Source organism: Triticum dicoccoides, unplaced genomic scaffold, assembly GCF_002162155.2.
Source record: "Triticum dicoccoides isolate Atlit2015 ecotype Zavitan unplaced genomic scaffold, WEW_v2.0 scaffold10348, whole genome shotgun sequence".
Lineage (NCBI taxonomy): Eukaryota > Viridiplantae > Streptophyta > Magnoliopsida > Poales > Poaceae > Triticum > Triticum dicoccoides.
In genome coordinates, this window is record NW_021170830.1 from 53,514 (window position 1) to 71,411 (window position 17,898).

Here is a 17,898-nt window from a genome sequence, read left to right on the forward strand (position 1 = left end):
CAAAAAGTGTGTTTGCACACGAACACGTCACCGTGTACCCTCGATGCCGAGGGTGATGCACCGCAGCTCACGTCGAAGGAGACCCGACCGGAAGCGCGGTACGCAGGCAATCCGGTGGGCGCTTTTGAAGACCTGAAACTCCGCACGCCCGGGAGGGACCCCGTCTGGACACACGGTGGCTATGGGCTGCCCTAGGTCGACCTGATCGCCCCTAGGGCCTCGAGGTTCGCCGCCCTGCAAAGAAAAAGAATAGACGAAGAACGAGGAAGAAGAAGAACTAGGGTTAAGGAGAAAAGATAAAAGATAAAAAATGATAGATGAATTGATCGATTGTGTCTTGTTCAATTGGCCGTCAACCCTTAGGTATATAAGAGGCGGCTGGACTTCCCGTGCACGGAAAAGGCTTGGATTCACGTCCAAAACCCTAGTCAAATTCGGATTGGTTTGTCCAAACTTTCCAAAACTGTTCGGTTTAAACTGGCTGCACTTTGCGGGTCCTTTTTGTGGTGGTAAACGATCTCGGATGGAAACGAGCCCAAAAGCAATCTTGACCGTTTCGACGTGACGAACAACTTTCATGTTGAACATTTTTCGATTTGAGGCCATATTCTGGGCCAAAACGGTCACGCAGAACACCTGTTCGCTCGCGCTACCCATCAGACCTATGTCTGGTGGGGCGCGCCACATCTTGCCTCGTGACAGGGCCGCACTCTGATAGCTCTAACTTTTGCACACGCATTCGGATTGGGACGTTTTTATATCAAAATCGGCCGTTTTGACGAGACGAAGACAATTTGGGTTGATCATATTTCCATACGAGGACATCTTAATTGGGTTTCAAGCCATTCTTTAATCTGGTGTCAACATGAGCATCTCTGAAGTTGTCATAACTTCTGCATCCGAACTACATTTTAGACCATCTTCATATTCATCTTGATCTTCTCGAAGAGAGCTATCTCATAGTGACTTGCAATAGTAAGTTTAAATTACTCTTGACATACCTTCAAACCACTCTTTATAAATGTGCCACTTTTGAGCATCAACACAAAGATGAAGTTGAACTCTACTACTGATGATGGAGTCAAGTGGCGGATCCACCGTGGTGAGCAGGGGCTGCTACCCCAGGTCTCCGGTGGTGGAGCAGCCACAACTGACTACCTATCCTTCCTCCACAGGCAGCGGCAGCAACCAGAGCACACAGTTCAATCATGGAGTAGAATATAAGCATTTTCTTTGTTCTCCTTCTCCTGTTTATAAGAGTATCTCCAGCCGTTGGCCCTCTAGGGGGCGTCTAAAATCGCCCTCTAGGGGTGAGCCGGCGCAAAAAATTGGCCTGAGGGCGAGTTGGTCCCCAGCCGCCGGCCCCAGGGGCCGTCCCCAGGCGCGTTGAAAAAATTAAAAAATATAGCAAAGTCCAAAGTTCGGCGAAGTTCGGCATATATTACATTAAAAAAGCGGGGTTTTATTACATAATATATATAACTAAAAAAGGAACTGGCTAAAAGCGGAGTAGTCGCCGTCGTCGCCGTTGTCGCCGTCGTCGTCTGGCTTCTCCTCATTGACGCGGCCGTCCCTGGTGGACCCCTGACCGGCGTCGCCTATGCGGGCTGGTGGCGGCGGCGCGGCGTTGTCGTCGCTGTCCTCGATGACGATGATTCCTCCTTCGTCGCGGCCCCGGCGGCGCTACGCGAATCGCCGCAGGGCGGCGCACTGGCGCTCCCTCGCCATCTTCAGGGAGTCCGCGCGCGCCTATTCTAGGGCCACGTCGTCGTCGAGCTCGACGTGGCCGCCGTGCTCCGTCTTCACCGTGGGGAGGCCCGGCTCCGTCTTCACCGGCGCCAGGCCCGGCTCCGTCTTGGGCTTGACAAAGCGCGGAGGAGCCGACGAGGAGGCGCGCCGGCCGCCCTCATTGATGACGATGCCGGCGCGTCGAGTACGCCGGCCGAGCGGCGTCTCCGCCGTGGGCTCGGCCTTGACGCCGAGCAACGCCGGAGCGCCGGACGAGTGTGAGGAAGAGCGGGAGGAGGTGGAAGAAGAGGAGGCGCCGAACCTCCTGGGCAACCATTGCCCGTCGCGTCAGCGGTGAGCCGGGGCCGTGGCGGCCGCCCTCGCCGGGGGATATGCCAACGGCGGGTCGTTGCCGCCCTCGAGATACGTCAGAACACCCTCAAGGGTGCAGCCGGGGACACCCCACCACAGGTGGCGTCCCTCGCTGTTCTTCGGTCCGGCCACCACCGGCGCACCGTTGGTGGACGCCATCCTCTGCTGCTGCCGGCGCTGGAAGTACGCCGTCCACGCCGCTATGTTGTCGGCGGCGTACTCGGGGAGGGCGAGCTAGGCGTCGGTGAGGGAGGCGCGCACGACGTCGACCTCGTCGGCGAAGTAGCCCGGTTTCGCCACGGCGTCGGGCAATGGGTAATGGGCACTTCCCCGTTGCTGAGTCTCCACCCCGTTGGCCAGGCACGCATGTCCGGCGGCGCCGGGATGTTCGCCTGGAACAGGAGTCAAGACTCCTGTTCGCGGAGCGAGCGGCGGCCGAAGCCGTTGGCCGCGGCCTCATCTCTGGGAGAGGGAGGGCTCGGCGGCGGCTCTCGGGGGAGGTAGAGGGCGGGCTAGGTCTGATGTGGCTGGTGTGGCCAGAGGCGAGGGAGGCCACCGGCTTATATAGAGGCGCCGCCCCGTGTGTACGCGTGCGAGGGAGGGGGGGCGTCGGCGCGCCGCCCCGTGACGCGCTGCCCGTGAGGAACCAATGGTAAGGCTGACCGGCGGCAGCCTTGCCATTGATTCCCCGCGGGAAACCGAGTCGTTCGGGGAAGAAGACGCGCGGTGTCGCTGACGCGGCAGGCCCGCGGCACTTTCGCGCCAAAACCACTCGCCCCAGCACCCGCGAGCGCGCCGAGTTTGGCCTGGGTCCGCCGGCGCTAAATTTGGCCCATGCCTGCGAAAATCGGGCTCCTGGGGACGCGACTGGGCCGATTTTTCTGCGCCGGCGCGAAAAAAACGCCTGGGGAGGCCTTTCTGGGGCGCGGCTGGAGATGCTCTAAGGCCCACATGTACTGAATAATCATCAATTCGAACAACATAATGCTAGTATTATATCACAAAAAATATTCCATAAAAAACTTCTAAATATATACCATTTATGATATACATTTGGTGTTACTTTGATTAAATGGTTAATTTAGGGATACACTTGGGCCTTATAAATCAAAAGAGGGACTATCTAGTATAATTCGCCCAGCCGCTAATACGCATCATGCATTCATCTTAAACTCGATGTAGTATAATCGAAAAATGATGTACAAGGGATTCTTGGCTCTATGCACAAGAGACTTGCATGCATGATGCATGCCTGAGTGATCACAACAATTGGCATGAGTGTTTTGCTGACTATACATTGTCATGCCAATTGCATTCGTTGAGCTAGCTTTGTACTGTTCCTGGTGCGGCTGCTATGAGATGCAATCTTGGGGCTGCCATGGTCGTTGACCAAGGATCGGTCCTATGAAGATAAGTATAACACATGCGACAAGGAATACATTCCTGAAAGTAACTTTGATTTAACTTTGGCAGGTCCATCATCTTTCTTTTTACATTCTACACAAATTAAAATAGTTTTGACTTATTTTTTTACATGCTCTATCAAGTTTAAATTAGTGTGATATTTTGGATTATGACATGAGTTGAATGTAAATTTGGCAACTAGTTTTTGTCTATTAAGTATATGTACCACAAACAACTGCACCCAGAAAGGGCTGGAATTTTCTGATCTGAGGTACATATGAACCGCCAAAAAAAGATATAATGAATACAAAAGATTCATGTCTATAGAGGATGGTTACAAGTATGTGTATGTAAATTCTGAACATAAACATGACAATACTATGTGACATGTAAAAACGGACAAAATGGCTAAGGAACAGCGCAAGTCACAAGTAGAGCAATCTAAAATAGATTTCTCCACGTTGGAAATACACGATTTTTTATGCCCATCAACCGGGTGGGTCTAAAAGCACTACCAGATAATTAACTGGAAGGTAGGTAGATTAGTAGTGCATGTGGTCGCCTTTATAGTTCGGTCGGCCGGCTGCTAACAATGAGAAATATGCATGGACCTGCCATCGCGTGGACATTATTTAAAGGCCTCACGCACACATTCTCCTTCCTCCCCAAAGAAAACTATCTATAGCCCAAGCTGCTAATTCTTTAAAACAAAGAAGCAACGGTTAATTTCCATGGCGTCCGGCAGTGCTGCTACTCCTGCGTTCAGCTACGAGCCCTCACCATGGATCGACTTCTTTGCTGGATATGAGCCACCGCCGCTACAGGTATAATAAAATCTAACTATCTATGGCACAAAATGTCACCATGCACGAAGGTATTTATTTGTAATTATTGTATGCATTTTTGTACTAGTACCTACTACTCCGATCTACGCTGGGCCAGCCCAAGAGGTTGCAAAATATACACCATGCACCCACTACTTGCAGGCCCAAGTAATTACCATATGTGCTCCTCTAGAGATCCATGTCAACCGGTTGCTTATCGTGTGTACTTCACTAGTCGACACTTCTTATAGTATCTGAATATGTGTACAGACTTTATATTTCACATATCCAGCAGTACAGATTTGTCATATTGAGATGTCTACTTTGTATATTATCAACATCACTCATAGTCATAGCGTACATCGTCTAGTGTAACTCCATGCTTGAGTAGAAGCAACTTGAAACCACATGCATGCTTTTGAAATGAAATATGCTGGCCACGGCCGACACCCTTAGAAGATACATGTGAATAGCCTTTGGTTGGCATATGTTGGAAAGTTGGACTCAATGAAAGGATATATGGTTATTCTATAGAGTCATGTACTTTTGGTCCATTTTCTTTCATTGGATATACAAGTTGTTAGATTTTTTTCCAACTATTTTTGGTTTTGGTGACAATTTTTTTACCTAGCTAACCCTTGTCCCTTTCGGTTAATTAAAAATGTATGCACTGCAGAAATCCAAGCAGTGGATGACGCTTAGGGCAAAAAAACTGAAGGAAGACATATGTATGTTGTTTAAAACCAGCAATGACACAGTGGTAAAAATGTCCTTAGTGGATACACTACAACATCTCGGAATCGATCACCACTTTGAAGACCAGATTGACACCGCTATGAGGCAAATCCTGAAGAGTGAATTTAGTAAGTACAACCTCTATGAAGTGGCCCTTCGGTTTCGCCTGCTGAGGGAACATGGACACTGGGTATCTCCAGGTATATGTATATTCCTAACAATTTTTTCTTGTTATACATAGTTGGTTACGAAAAGTCATGATGTACAAATTTTTAACTAGCTAAGAAATTGAGTTATCAAGAATAGATTGGTAACCTTATTTGCAAAATTATTTCATAATGTGGACGACATGTCTACAACAATAGAAGCTCCATTGACAATGTGGTCACGAGAACACCAACAACATTTATTTATTGATTTATAGATGTTTTCAATCGATTCAAAACTGAAGATGGAAGCTTCATCAATGATATAACAAATGAGCCCAGGATACTATTGTGTCTATACAATGCATCTCATCTTCTAGTTCATGGTGAGCTGGCACTCGAAGAAACCATAGCTTTTGCAAGGCATCATCTTGAATCATGTAGTGGTAGTTTCAAGACCCCCCTAGCTCAACAAGTCCAACGTGCCCTTCACATACCAATGCCAAGGACAAATAAGAGGGTCGAAATGCTACATTATATCCTAGAGTACGAACAAGAGGAGCATAACCCAATCCTACTGGAGCTTGCCAAATTGGATTTCAACATTCAGCAAAATGTCCACTCGAAGGAGCTGAAAGCTATTACCAGGTATGTTATTGATCTTTCTTATATAAACAGAACATATATATAACCCAGTAATGATTCACGGGTGGTTGCCCTCGCATACTACATCTTCAAACAAACAAAAAACCAGAAGTCTAGTTACTACTACATTTCTTGTACTTAACATCATTGAAAATAAGAGTTTACGTGGTCGCATTTTTGATTAATATGAGAATTCATATTCATTAATGGTTCATGATGCTTCAGTGTTTCATTAGTTCCTGTGCATTGTAGAATAATTACATGCACGGTGTAGTGATAGAGGAATGCACATGCTTTTAATAATAATTGAGCATTGTCTCTTTTATCTCTTAATGAGGCTAGCGATGTTATATTCTATGTGGACTATTTATGTACTAGTTCAGATAACATTGCTTAATTAATTCGCAGGTGGTGGAAATATTTTTCTGGATATATTGAGCTAAGCTTTATCCGCGATCGTGTGGTGGAGGGTTATACATGGGCCTCTGTGTTGTACTATGACACAAAATTTGAGCTCACTCGAAGTATGATCACAAAGATGATTGTACTGATTACCACATTAGATGACATATATGATAACCATGCCACCCTAGAGGACAGTTGGAAGCTACATGAAGCAATACAAAGGTGGGATTGATTAATCTCTACATTTTATCTCTCAAATTGTCAATGCATCTAATGTATATTCCACTAAGATAACCATTCCATATCATATCAGTATGTCCTTAGAATCACTGGCAATCACGGTCAGTAAATATGTGTGCAACGTGATTTTTCCATGATGTTTAAAGTGATCAAGTAATTATGAACATGCATGTACTGGATAATAACTATTTTTAGTATTTATGAAGAAGTAATTGAACACCCTGCATTACCGCGACCATAAGAGTGCAATTCTAACAAGAAAAAAGTGGTATACAAATCATGCTTCAAACCAAGAGCATATTACTATTCTTTAGATAATTACCGCGTCCGGACGTGGACGAGCTGAATCCAATGGTGGATAATCGATTTGCCCAGTGTATACTACATGTGTGGTGTGCAATGATTAATGGAAATTCTCTATTAGGAAAAGATAAAATCAATTGGGGTATGAATGAATCCACGGCTAAAATTCCATGTTGACGTGCAATTTTCATAAGTCTTAACACAATAGCACTCATTGGTACATACAAGTAATGAGCTAATGCTCACTACTATCCGTTTACAATTGCAATTTCAAATGAAAATGTGACTCATACTTAGATTATTATTTTATTAACACAAATATATATATATATATATATATATATATATATATATATATATATATATATATGTTGCCATAATAAGAGGTGGATGAAAGAAAATCTAAATGCAGCAACGAATGAGATATATTAACTATAATGAAATCTTTGATGTCATGTTACACTATTTACCTCATGGAGCAAAGTGAAACTAGTGGTTCTTAATGTGTTGAAGAAAGATGAAGAGTATAGAAAAATAAAAGGTTAGGTTAACATGCCAACAAAGAATTGTCAAACTACGATAACTTATCTTAAGATTATTTTTGTGAATTGGCCTTCCAGATGGGATAAGAGCGCCGCTTTTGTTCTGCCGGAGTACTTGAAGAAGTTCTATACGGAGATGCTGAGGACATTTGAGAATATTGAGGCTGAAATGCCAGCCAATACGAACTACGATATAGTACACCTGAAAAAAGCGGTAACTTCATGTACCATTTTCTGTCTTGTAAAAAATAACATATAAATATCTCTCTCTCTCTCTCTGTGTGTATGTGTGTATGGTTGTGCATCTCTCTCTCTCTCTCTCTCTCTCTCTCTCTCTCTCTCTCTCGTTAATTTTGGGATTACCTCTCTTTGTTTGCGTGCAGGTCCAAAATAACGTGACTGGTTACCTGGAAGAAGCGAAATGGTCACACAGGAACCACAAGCCAAGCTTTGTAGATCAGGTCAAGTTGACTAGCCTGAACATCCGCGTGCCAACAATATGTGTGAGTATGATGGCTGGAATGAGTGATGCAATGATGAAGCCAGCACTCAAATGGGCTGCTAGTGTTCCGGACGTCGTCATATCAGTCGGGAAGATTTCCCGTTTCATGAATGATATCGGTGCATTTGAGGTATATATATAATATTTCAAAATTAATTTTTGCTTGGATGTTACTTTTCACACATGTAAGAATGTCAAGTTCGAGCATATTGAGATATAATTTTGACCAACAATTTGAGTACTAAAATGTGATTTATTTGACAAAAAATCATAGTATGGATTATACTTGGAATTATTTTACAACAATGTCAGTTTTGTGATGCTACCTTAACTTCATTGGTCTATTTTTTTTATAAATTTGTACACATCAAAATGTGTGGGCACCTATGGAAAAGGGGGCAGGGCTCAGTTACCAAGTTTGTACTATCATTGTGCGTGCATGGAAGATTATTAAATTGATACATACTTACATAAAGATGATTATTGATGTCATCATACAGCGTCGAAAATGCAAGGGGGATCTGGCAAGCACCGTAGAGTGTTACATCAATGAGTACAACGTGACAAGTGAAGTGGCCATTACCAAAATTGTTGCCCTGATAGAACAAGAATGGAAGACCCTGAACCAAGCTCGCTTTGAAAATCATCTTCACCCTGCATTGCAGCAGTTCATTAGCTTAGCGATTAGCACAACATTTTTCTATGGTAACAGAAATGATGTATACACGCACAGCGCACATATGCAGTGGACTATTGAGAGGCTCTTCCTGAAGAATATGTAGGCCTTGGCCAAATTCATCGTGTATTTGTTCCCTAGTTTTAACCATAAAAAGGTCAATGTTGATAAGCATGCATGTGATTCACTGATAATATGTAAAATGCTACAGTGAAAGAAAGTTGTACTGGTGCATTTTGTTACAGTGTTATAATTTTGGTTATAATTATATCTCTACTAAAATTTTATCTTATGTAAAGGACTAAACATATCTAGGTATGTTTTGAGTTCGTCAGAGAAATTATATAGTTGCACAATGTGTTGCATGTAGAACTAGTAACAGCAGTGGAGATTACATGATCACAGATTTAAACAAGTTTTCGTTGACACTAGCAACTATAAGATTCTCAGCCAAGACTCATGCACATGGGTGGCCACAACTCAGATTTGATTTACATCACAATTTTATTTATTATAACAATTACATCCCGGCTTTTGGAAGAAGCTCTATGTGTTTTCCAGCTGTGTTGTTCTTTTAGACCACCTCAAAACCCATCTAACCATAATATCAATGTGGATACGAAATACCCCATCCTCTATTGTCCCTCTAATCCCTCACTCCTTTTGTACATTTATTGTACATAGGCCCCCTAGTTCTCTTATCTGGCAAGCAGCCATCTTCGCCATCAAAGCGCAGACGTTCTTCCACAACGAGGTCATGAATATGGTTATTGGTGCCATGGCTGCCAGGATGTGAACACGACCATTGCTGATGTGAATCATCATGTCTGATTTAACTGGGCACTACTTCCTTCCCATAACATCCTTTTTTACCCAAAAAAAAAATCCATTTTTTGTATATTGTGATGAATTATTAAAACACTTTTGACATGTTACATGTTATTTTATTGCACTACTAAGGTAACTAATACGGAACATTTAAAATGAACTCGTGATAGTCGTGAGTTGTTCATATATATTAGCTGTACAATAGCTATGGAACTTATATTTTCTTTCGCAGTTTATGTTCTCACCATTTTGCAGAACATACGTCGATCTAGTTTCAAAGATTGAAAGAGTTGTGCATATATCAAACTTGACTCATGGATAAGCTTGCTCATACTTTTTTACATAGAGGTACATGCAAATATTTGCATAGAGATATTATTTGACATAGCCAATGTCAGTCAAAATAATATGAAAAATAGTCTGATAGTCCAACAAGAGCTATACAAACATGTAAAGATGTACAAACTACAGAGCAACAAAAACATTCCGGTTCAATAAAGGTGCTCTACATAATTATTCCATGTGTATATCGAAATAGCTTTGGAGCGTGGGCATGGAATAGCTACTAGCCGAAGGTCAAACTTCCTGCTTACGGTGATCCCAAATTTCTTAGACATGTTCAGTGACTCTTCAATTGGCTCATCGGGAATTAGCATCAGTCAAAGTCGTGGAGAAGATTTGCCAAGACAATCTCTACGGTGGCGATGTTGAATAGTGTCGAAAGAGGTGAGTTCAAAATGTGTTCCATAATAATCCACGTTGTTATTCTCAAACATCTCCAGCTTGAACGATCCCTCGCTCGCTCTCAGAGTCAATCGGCCCAAACCGGGTTATGTGCTCAACGAAAAAAAGGATTTTGTGAAATTGCCTGCAAAACCGCCTTGCGAGCGTTAGCGTCAGCGCCATCTCCCGATGGATATTTTTTGCGCATCTCCATTAGTACCTTGGCCCTATTTTCTTCTTCGTCTATTTGGGAATAATTTAGGATCTCGGGAAATTAGAAAAAAACAATAATGAAGATATTGGTGCCTTTAGGCATGTCATAGCCCATGATTTCACAGTCTTCACTTGTCTCTCTTGGGACGAGCAGTAGAGTAGGAGGATGCAACCTAAACACCTCCTTGATGACCGTAAGCATGTAGCACAGCTCACTGAGATCAGTACTCTTCATTACATATCGATCTTGGCCTGGCTCTTCCCGGATCTATAGATGTGCCTTAGCCATAGCGTCAGGGTTATTCTACAAACAACGACGTAGTAAAGGGAATGGCTAGTGGCCAGTTAACTAAAATTTCAATTTTGGTCATTCGATTCAGCCATAGGATGGAATACAGGTGGTGCAGATTACTTCTCCAACCTCCAGACAACCTTCTTCTTCTTCCCCCAACCGCCGAACGTACCACTGGCCGAACTGTCGGCCACCACCACCCGCGGCCAGCAGCGCTCCCGCTCAGCCTCACCGCCCCGCCCTCCCCTCAACCTCCTCCCACCAAAATGCTGTTGCCTTTGGCCATCCCTCTAGCCCCGGCGATGACCAGTTTTTTTCCGGCGAACTTACACCACAGCCGTGGTGCCACCCAACCTCCTCCCACCCTCCATCAACGAAAGATGATGGGGTAGCCTGCCAGCGAACTCCTTCTTTCACTCCGGCGAGCCAGCGGCTGCTTCTTCCTTCCCTCTGGCGCATGCTTCCTTCTAGCGAAAATCGAACAATCCAAATTGGACTTTCAGGCGACTGATGTTAAGCTATTATGAATGTAAAAAGACAAATAAAGAGTGGCCTGACAAGCAAGAATAACCATTCAAACAAGAACACACCCGATAGATCTCACATATTTATAATATCTATAGGAGTAGCGCGGCATCCATCTGTATTAATGGCCCTGCATCCACCCGTTATAATAACCCGACAAACCAGCAAAGGTATAGCTAAGACAATCTGGCCATTCTAAGCCATGTTGAGAATGATGTATAGGCCAATTTATAGCTAACACTTTAGAGCCTTAATTAATTCTTCGGTGTCCAACATCCTTCACGCATGTTCATACACTTGCATCATGGATAATGGATAAGCATGTGATCAGGGCCGGTCCTGACTTTTCCGAGGCCCGGGGCGAGCTTCAAAAGTGGGCCCCATGAAGAAAGACATTTCTTTTTGAAAGACATAGTCAATAATTTCATTCATACTGATATATATATATATCACAAAAGTTTATCGGACTTCAAACAACTAACTAAACAACAGTACCAAGAATTCATTAGCAAATACGATCTCATAATACACCAGGGACATGGTACATTTTAGCAAACAACCAACAAAGCTTTTTAGGGTATACGTATACTGCAGGAAAGGAGGGGGGACAGCTGAATCGTTGGAGGAGAAAAGTAGAAATTGAACTAGCCAATTCCAAACGTGGCAGAAGCGTGGCAGTAACCTAGTAACAAAAATAGAATTTACTAGGACGAACACTTTGATTTATTTGTAGCTACTTTATCCTTGAAGAATTCAGGCTGTTTATTTTGAAAAACAAAGCTCATTTGTATACTTTGACATGACACAATTATTATTTTCTTCTTCCTCTTCTATCACGAATTCACCTACCTCCATTGTTGACATGGTTAGATTTTAGGGTGACAAGTTGACAGCTATGCCCTTCTTTCGCATTGACATGACCGTCAACTCGACAAGTGGACCTAGCTAGAATTTGCTAGTGAGATTGACAAGTTTCATTTGCCATCCGTGTTGGACACAATAAAACTTGGACAAGTGTATTGGAACTAGAATTTTATTGAAAAAATGTCACACGTCTTGTATCCTACTGCATAAAGTTTTGCATGGATATAAATAGGGAACATCGCACATTATGGGGTAACAAAGCTACAAACATTAATATATGCCTCTGTATCCGGATTGATTAATTTAAAAATATCTTATTATTTATGTAAATAGCATATGCATTATTAATCTTAGATTCTTTTTATAGGTAGGAGCATGAGTTAATTGGTGGATTTACAAATGTTAAAGGGAATTATGAAAATGCATAACATTCATTTATGCGTATAATACTTTTTCCTATTGACAAAGTGTTTTTGAATGGTTAACAATATTAATTATTTTCATCATAATGTTTGAATAAGAAATGCCTAGCCTGCTCAAGTGCATGGTTTAAGGAATAGCTAACTTAACCACAACTATTACGACATTAACAGATACATAATCATGTGTTCCAGTTTTCTTTACGCCAACAACTGCCAATCAGCCGAACTAGTGAAGCCTCTATCTCGCCTCCGCCTACGATGTAGCGACTTTGTTGCCTGCTCCGACTCATTCCTGGCAAGTCCTCGCTGGCGACGCTCCGTCTCGGTTCGACACTCTGCGTACGGTGGAAATCGACTAATGCTGAAAAAACATTCATATGGCTCCTTATTAGCAAACACGGTACAACCAAGAGACTTTGGCCAGCTAATTAACTCTAGTTTTGATCTCTGTTCCTCGAAGCTCTAGGTGAGCACACAATGGCCGCTTCATGACAGTGAAGAACTCAACATGCAGCTGGAGATCGACGGCAAGCTCACCTTCTCCCTCCCTCCACCGGAACTCCCTCACGAGGTTGGCGGTGAAGTAGCTTAAGTGCAGCATCGCGACACCCCTGCCAGGGCATATCCTCCGACCACCACCGAAAGGCATCATTTTGATCGTGTTGTCGGTTCCTTCTGATGCACCTTTGGAGGCCAGGAACCGTTGTGGCTTGAACTCGTCAGGGTTGTCCCACGCTGTGCTGTCTCGTGCTATAGCCGCCAGTGGGAAGTACACTTTGGTGCCCACCGGAATACGCTGGCCATTGTGAACCACATGGTCCTCTTCCATCACCTGCCTGAATGCAAAAGACGTCGGCGGATGCAGCCGGAGTGTCTTCATGACCACAGCGTGTAGGTACTCCAGCTCCCCAAGAACATTCTCGCTCACTTCGTCGGCGTCTGCATTCACGACGGCATCGATCTCCCTCCGGACGGCCTCCTGTATGTCAGGGCGCTTCACTAAGTTGGCCATGATCCACTGCAGCGCTGAGGCTGTCGGTTCCAGCACCAACAAACTCGGAGCACATGCCCACGAGTTCACCGTCGGACAGCCTTCTTCGATGCCGCCTTGGGTCCTGATTGTGGTCGTCCGGCACCGCGAGGTCGATGAGCGTGTCCACATACACCGGCCCTGGCGGCCGGCGGGGGAGGATCGACGCGTGGGGATTGAGGGGGTAGATCGAGTGAGTGTGATTGGAGAGAGGAGAGTGAGGGGCGGCCGGTGAAGATAGAATGGCTTAGCAGTAGCACGCTATAGAGAAACGCGCTACTGATAAAAGACCTAGCAGTAGTGACTTACAGCCAAATCACGCTACGCTACTGCTAGGTGTAAACATGTAAAAATATACATAAAAAATACATTGATCATCAATGATCTTTTTGTGTACAATCTGAATTGTCAATATGAGTCCTCACCGGTTTTTAGAAACCGGAGAAGACTCATACTGCGACCACAAATTCTACACATAGAGTTCAATGAAGACCAAGTGGTTGTGATAGTTTGAGAAGTAACATATTTAAGGTGGTAAAAACCCTGTTCACGATGCGAGGTGGAATTAAATTTTGTAGTAAACTTAGCAGTAGCGGTTATAGTGAGAATGCGCTACTGCTATGATCTATAGCAGTAGCGCTCTTTGTATTGACGCGGTGGGGTCGTGGCAATTATAGCATTAGCGCGTCTTATCATAGGCGAGGTACTGCTACATCTATGTCGGCAGCGTGTTTTGTCGGCACGCGCTACTGGTACGTAGCAGCAGCACATTGTTTTAAAGTGCGGTGCTGGTAAGATTCGGTGTATAGGCTTTTCCCTAGTAGTGTGAACATTAATATGATTTGTGAGTAATTACTTTTGTTCTTGAGGACATGGAAGAAGTCTTGTTATAAGTAATCATGTGAAGTTGGTATTCGTTCGATATTTTGATGATATGTATGTTGTTGCTTCCTTTAGTGGTGTCATGTGAATGTCGATTACATGACACTTCACCATATTTGGGCATAACGAAAGGCATTGTGGAGTAATAAGTAGATGATGGGTTGCTAGAGTGGCAGAATCTTAAACCCTAGTTCATGTGTTATTTCGTAAGGGGCTGATTTGGATCCAGAAACACCTATTTTTTTGCATCTCCGGAGCAGACCTAATTACCAGATGCTACTTCTAAGATCTATGCTCTACTTCGGCCTTTCTCTCACTTATGGGTAGGAGAGGGCTTAGTTGGTCATGATTTCTATGTTCTCTTTCTTTTCCTTTTTGTTTGTTTCGAGAAATATATCGTCCGATTCTCCATATGTTTCATGCTATGGTTAGATTTATCTTAATTCTTCTTTCGTAGTTGTGGATGCTTGAGAGAGGGGGTAATCATAAGTGGGTTTCTTGTTTAAGTAATAATAGCACCCAAGCACCGGTCCACCCACATATCAAATTATCAAAGTAACGAACACGAATCAACTAAACATGATGAAAGTGACTAGACAACAATTCCAATGTGTCCTCGAGAATGCTTTGCTTATTATAAGAGACCGTTCAGGCTTATCCATTGCTATAAAAAGGATTGGGCCACCTTGTTTCACCTTTTTTACTATTGCTACTCGTTACTTGTTACGAATTATCTTGCCACAAAACTATCTATCACTGTTACTTCCAGCTCTTGCAGAGAGTACAACCGCCTGTCATTTCCTTCTGCTCCTCGTTGGGTTCGACACTCTTACTTATCGAAAGGACTAAGATTTACCCCTATACTTGTGGGTCATCATTGGGTTCGCCACTATTACTTATCGGAAAAGGCCACAAACGATCTCCTATACTTGTGGGTTATCAATAGCTTGCTAGTAGATAGCCAAGATGAGACAATAGATACATCTTAACCAATGGAGTGGCTGCCTATGAGGATCGACTAGCACATATGCCCGTGCGTTGCAACGGGAGAGAAATTATTGTGCCCACTGTCCATCGAAACTATCATCATCATGACATAATAACATCCGAAAGTGCCACCTAAATATGTTTGTACGTTGCAACAGGAGAAAAAAATCACGTCACTCTCCTATCCCAGTAAGCAAGTGATGATTTAAGCCTAAACACAGCCTAAAACATAAGCAATAATTTGATTTAGGATACACATCAATTATTCCCAGATGAATACAAATTGGGTGCTTTCACCATCTTTGCAAAAGGCTACTTTGCATGACTATTCAACAATCAATACTATAGAAAAGCTAATCTTGATTGATCAATGTGAGCTTGCATGGGTAGTTGTTCAGTTACTCCTTTGCATATACCAAGATATGCAAATTAGCATAAGTAAGTATCAGTTTCCTGAAAGCACGATGAAAATAATAATATGATTTTGGCCTTGAAGATGAACAAAAAAGTAATTCTCCTTGAAGATGAAGAAAGAAAGGTAACATGCATGCTAATCTGCATTGCACTGAGAGGATCCCAATCCTTGCAAAACATTTCTCTAGCACATTTCGAGTTATGCAAAATCCATATCATGTCACATAGGAATACATGAGCCGGTGGAAAGAAGGGAATTTTAGGAATATGAAAATGCCTCATTTTCTCCTCCTTATAGAATAGTTACTTATTGTGTAGTCAGTTTAGCTATGAAAACTTGATGCGTGGACGATCGGATAGGAAGAGCAGAAAAGAAAACAATTCAAGCAGCTATTAATAAAAGACTAACTTGACTCATTGAAGCTAGGGTTGTGCACCTGTTAATTGAATCACGTGCAAGTTCTCAGGGAGCAATTAATCGAGCCATGTAGTGGCCGCCGGATCGATCCACTAGCCTGCTTGACATGTAATCATGTGTTTAGCCGAGAAAGAATCAAGCTAGCTAGCACCCTGCAGCTCGTAGCTAGTTCGGACTCCCATGTATATTTTTGGGTCAGGTTACAACGTGTGGCCGGCCACTTCGCTTTTGTTTCACTTAAGTTTCTAAAGGTACGTCCTGGTTTCGTTCATATTGTCCCGGTTTTGTTTGTTTGCATGTATGTTTGTCACAAACGGACAAAACTAAAAAATAATGCACGTAAAAATACTCAAAACTGGTGTGAACTGTTGTTGCGTGTGCCATTACGCATCATGCAGAGAGAGAGAGAGAGAGAGAGGGAGAGAGGAGGAGGAGGAGGAGGAGGAGGAAGGGGAGGAGGACAGGGAGGAGAGGGTCATGTCCAAGTGCCATCTCTACATTTTCAATTTTCATCATCGCTATGTGTTCGCAACCCAGAACCCTCAGTTCACCTACTATGGCACTGCCCGGAGGCGCGGCGGATCTGTAGCACTGTGGCCAGCGGGTACGGCTGCGCCGCCCTCGACCCAAAAACTTGGCCGGATAGCAACCGCTCGAAGACATTCTGGTCTCATATCCTCAACGCCACATCTGTTGAGCATCAGAAAGGTGTCCGGTCTCTCACCATACTCATCTCATGGGAGCTTTGGCTCGAACGCATCCGTAGAGTGTTCCAGAAGAAGATAGCCGTGCCCTCGGCCATCCTTCAGGCAGTTCGGGGATCCTTGGAATCATGGAGACTGGCGGGAGCAAGATGCATGCAGCACCCCTTTGGGGTTCCGACATGAGAGAGCACCCTACCCACTGTGTTCCCTAGGGCCATTTTCTTTTCTCTGAACTTCTTCCTTCAGACCGTGCGTACGGCCTTGTAAATATTGCTCCCTGCCTCATAATATAAAAGCCAACAGTTGCTGGTAGTTTCAATTTTTTTTACTCAAAACGGGACGAAACAAAGCGGAACCAAACCAAAAATATCTATTCCCTTTAATAGTAGGTATAGATATAGATTGTACGTGCTAACTTAAATTCATGTGTACATAACTATAGTTATGCTTAACTTTTTCTATTTTTTAATCTTTTTTTTGGATTTCTATCTTTTAATCTCAACCGTAAAAATCAAGATCTTTTTTTTCGCGGGGCGTAAAATTAAGATCAATAGACCATATTTTTTATGCTGAAAGTATACAGATCAAAATAATATATTCATTTTTTTTAGATGTATGGTGACCTATGACCTCTAATTTGCTATAACACAGCCGTGACCATGCAAAAAAATATCAACACAGCCGTACATATGGGAGTCTATCTGGGGAAAAAAAGTGGAAGTCTATCGTGAAATAGTTGGCTTTGTGAACAGCCAATTCAAGAGAGGACGTCCATTGTAGCACAGATAATGTTATCATGTGCCTTACCCTTTTTTGACTGGGTGAAGAATTGTCTTCGGTTTGCTATTCCTTGTATACATACGTTTGTATTTTCCCTTTTACGTTTAGAGTCCGAATGTGGTTAGTACATATTTTTTCCTAGTATATGTATACGTGACCATGGCTATAGGTGTTTTAGAGTCCGGACGTAGGGACGTGCCTAGTACTTTTTTTCTAGTACGTGATCATGGCTATACATGTCATGTGTATCTAATAATGTTGTGTGTAATCTTTTCGTGATCATGGCTATACATG

General features: G+C 43.4%; 1 protein-coding gene and 1 pseudogene across 1 annotated transcript; one reads left to right on the forward strand and one right to left on the reverse strand.

The window, feature by feature from the left end:
• Positions 1–4,235: 4,235 nt before the first annotated feature.
• On the forward strand, positions 4,236–8,628 carry LOC119342742 (tau-cadinol synthase-like). Its single transcript, XM_037614142.1, has 6 exons — positions 4,236–4,328; positions 5,152–5,263; positions 5,488–5,857; positions 7,423–7,558; positions 7,728–7,976; positions 8,347–8,628. The coding sequence occupies exons 1-6, from the start codon at positions 4,236–4,238 to the stop codon at positions 8,626–8,628; spliced, it is 1,242 nt and encodes a 413-aa protein (XP_037470039.1).
• A 3,611-nt stretch (positions 8,629–12,239) lies between these two features.
• LOC119342745 overlaps positions 12,240–17,898 on the reverse strand; it is a 24,953-nt pseudogene continuing 19,294 nt past the window's right edge.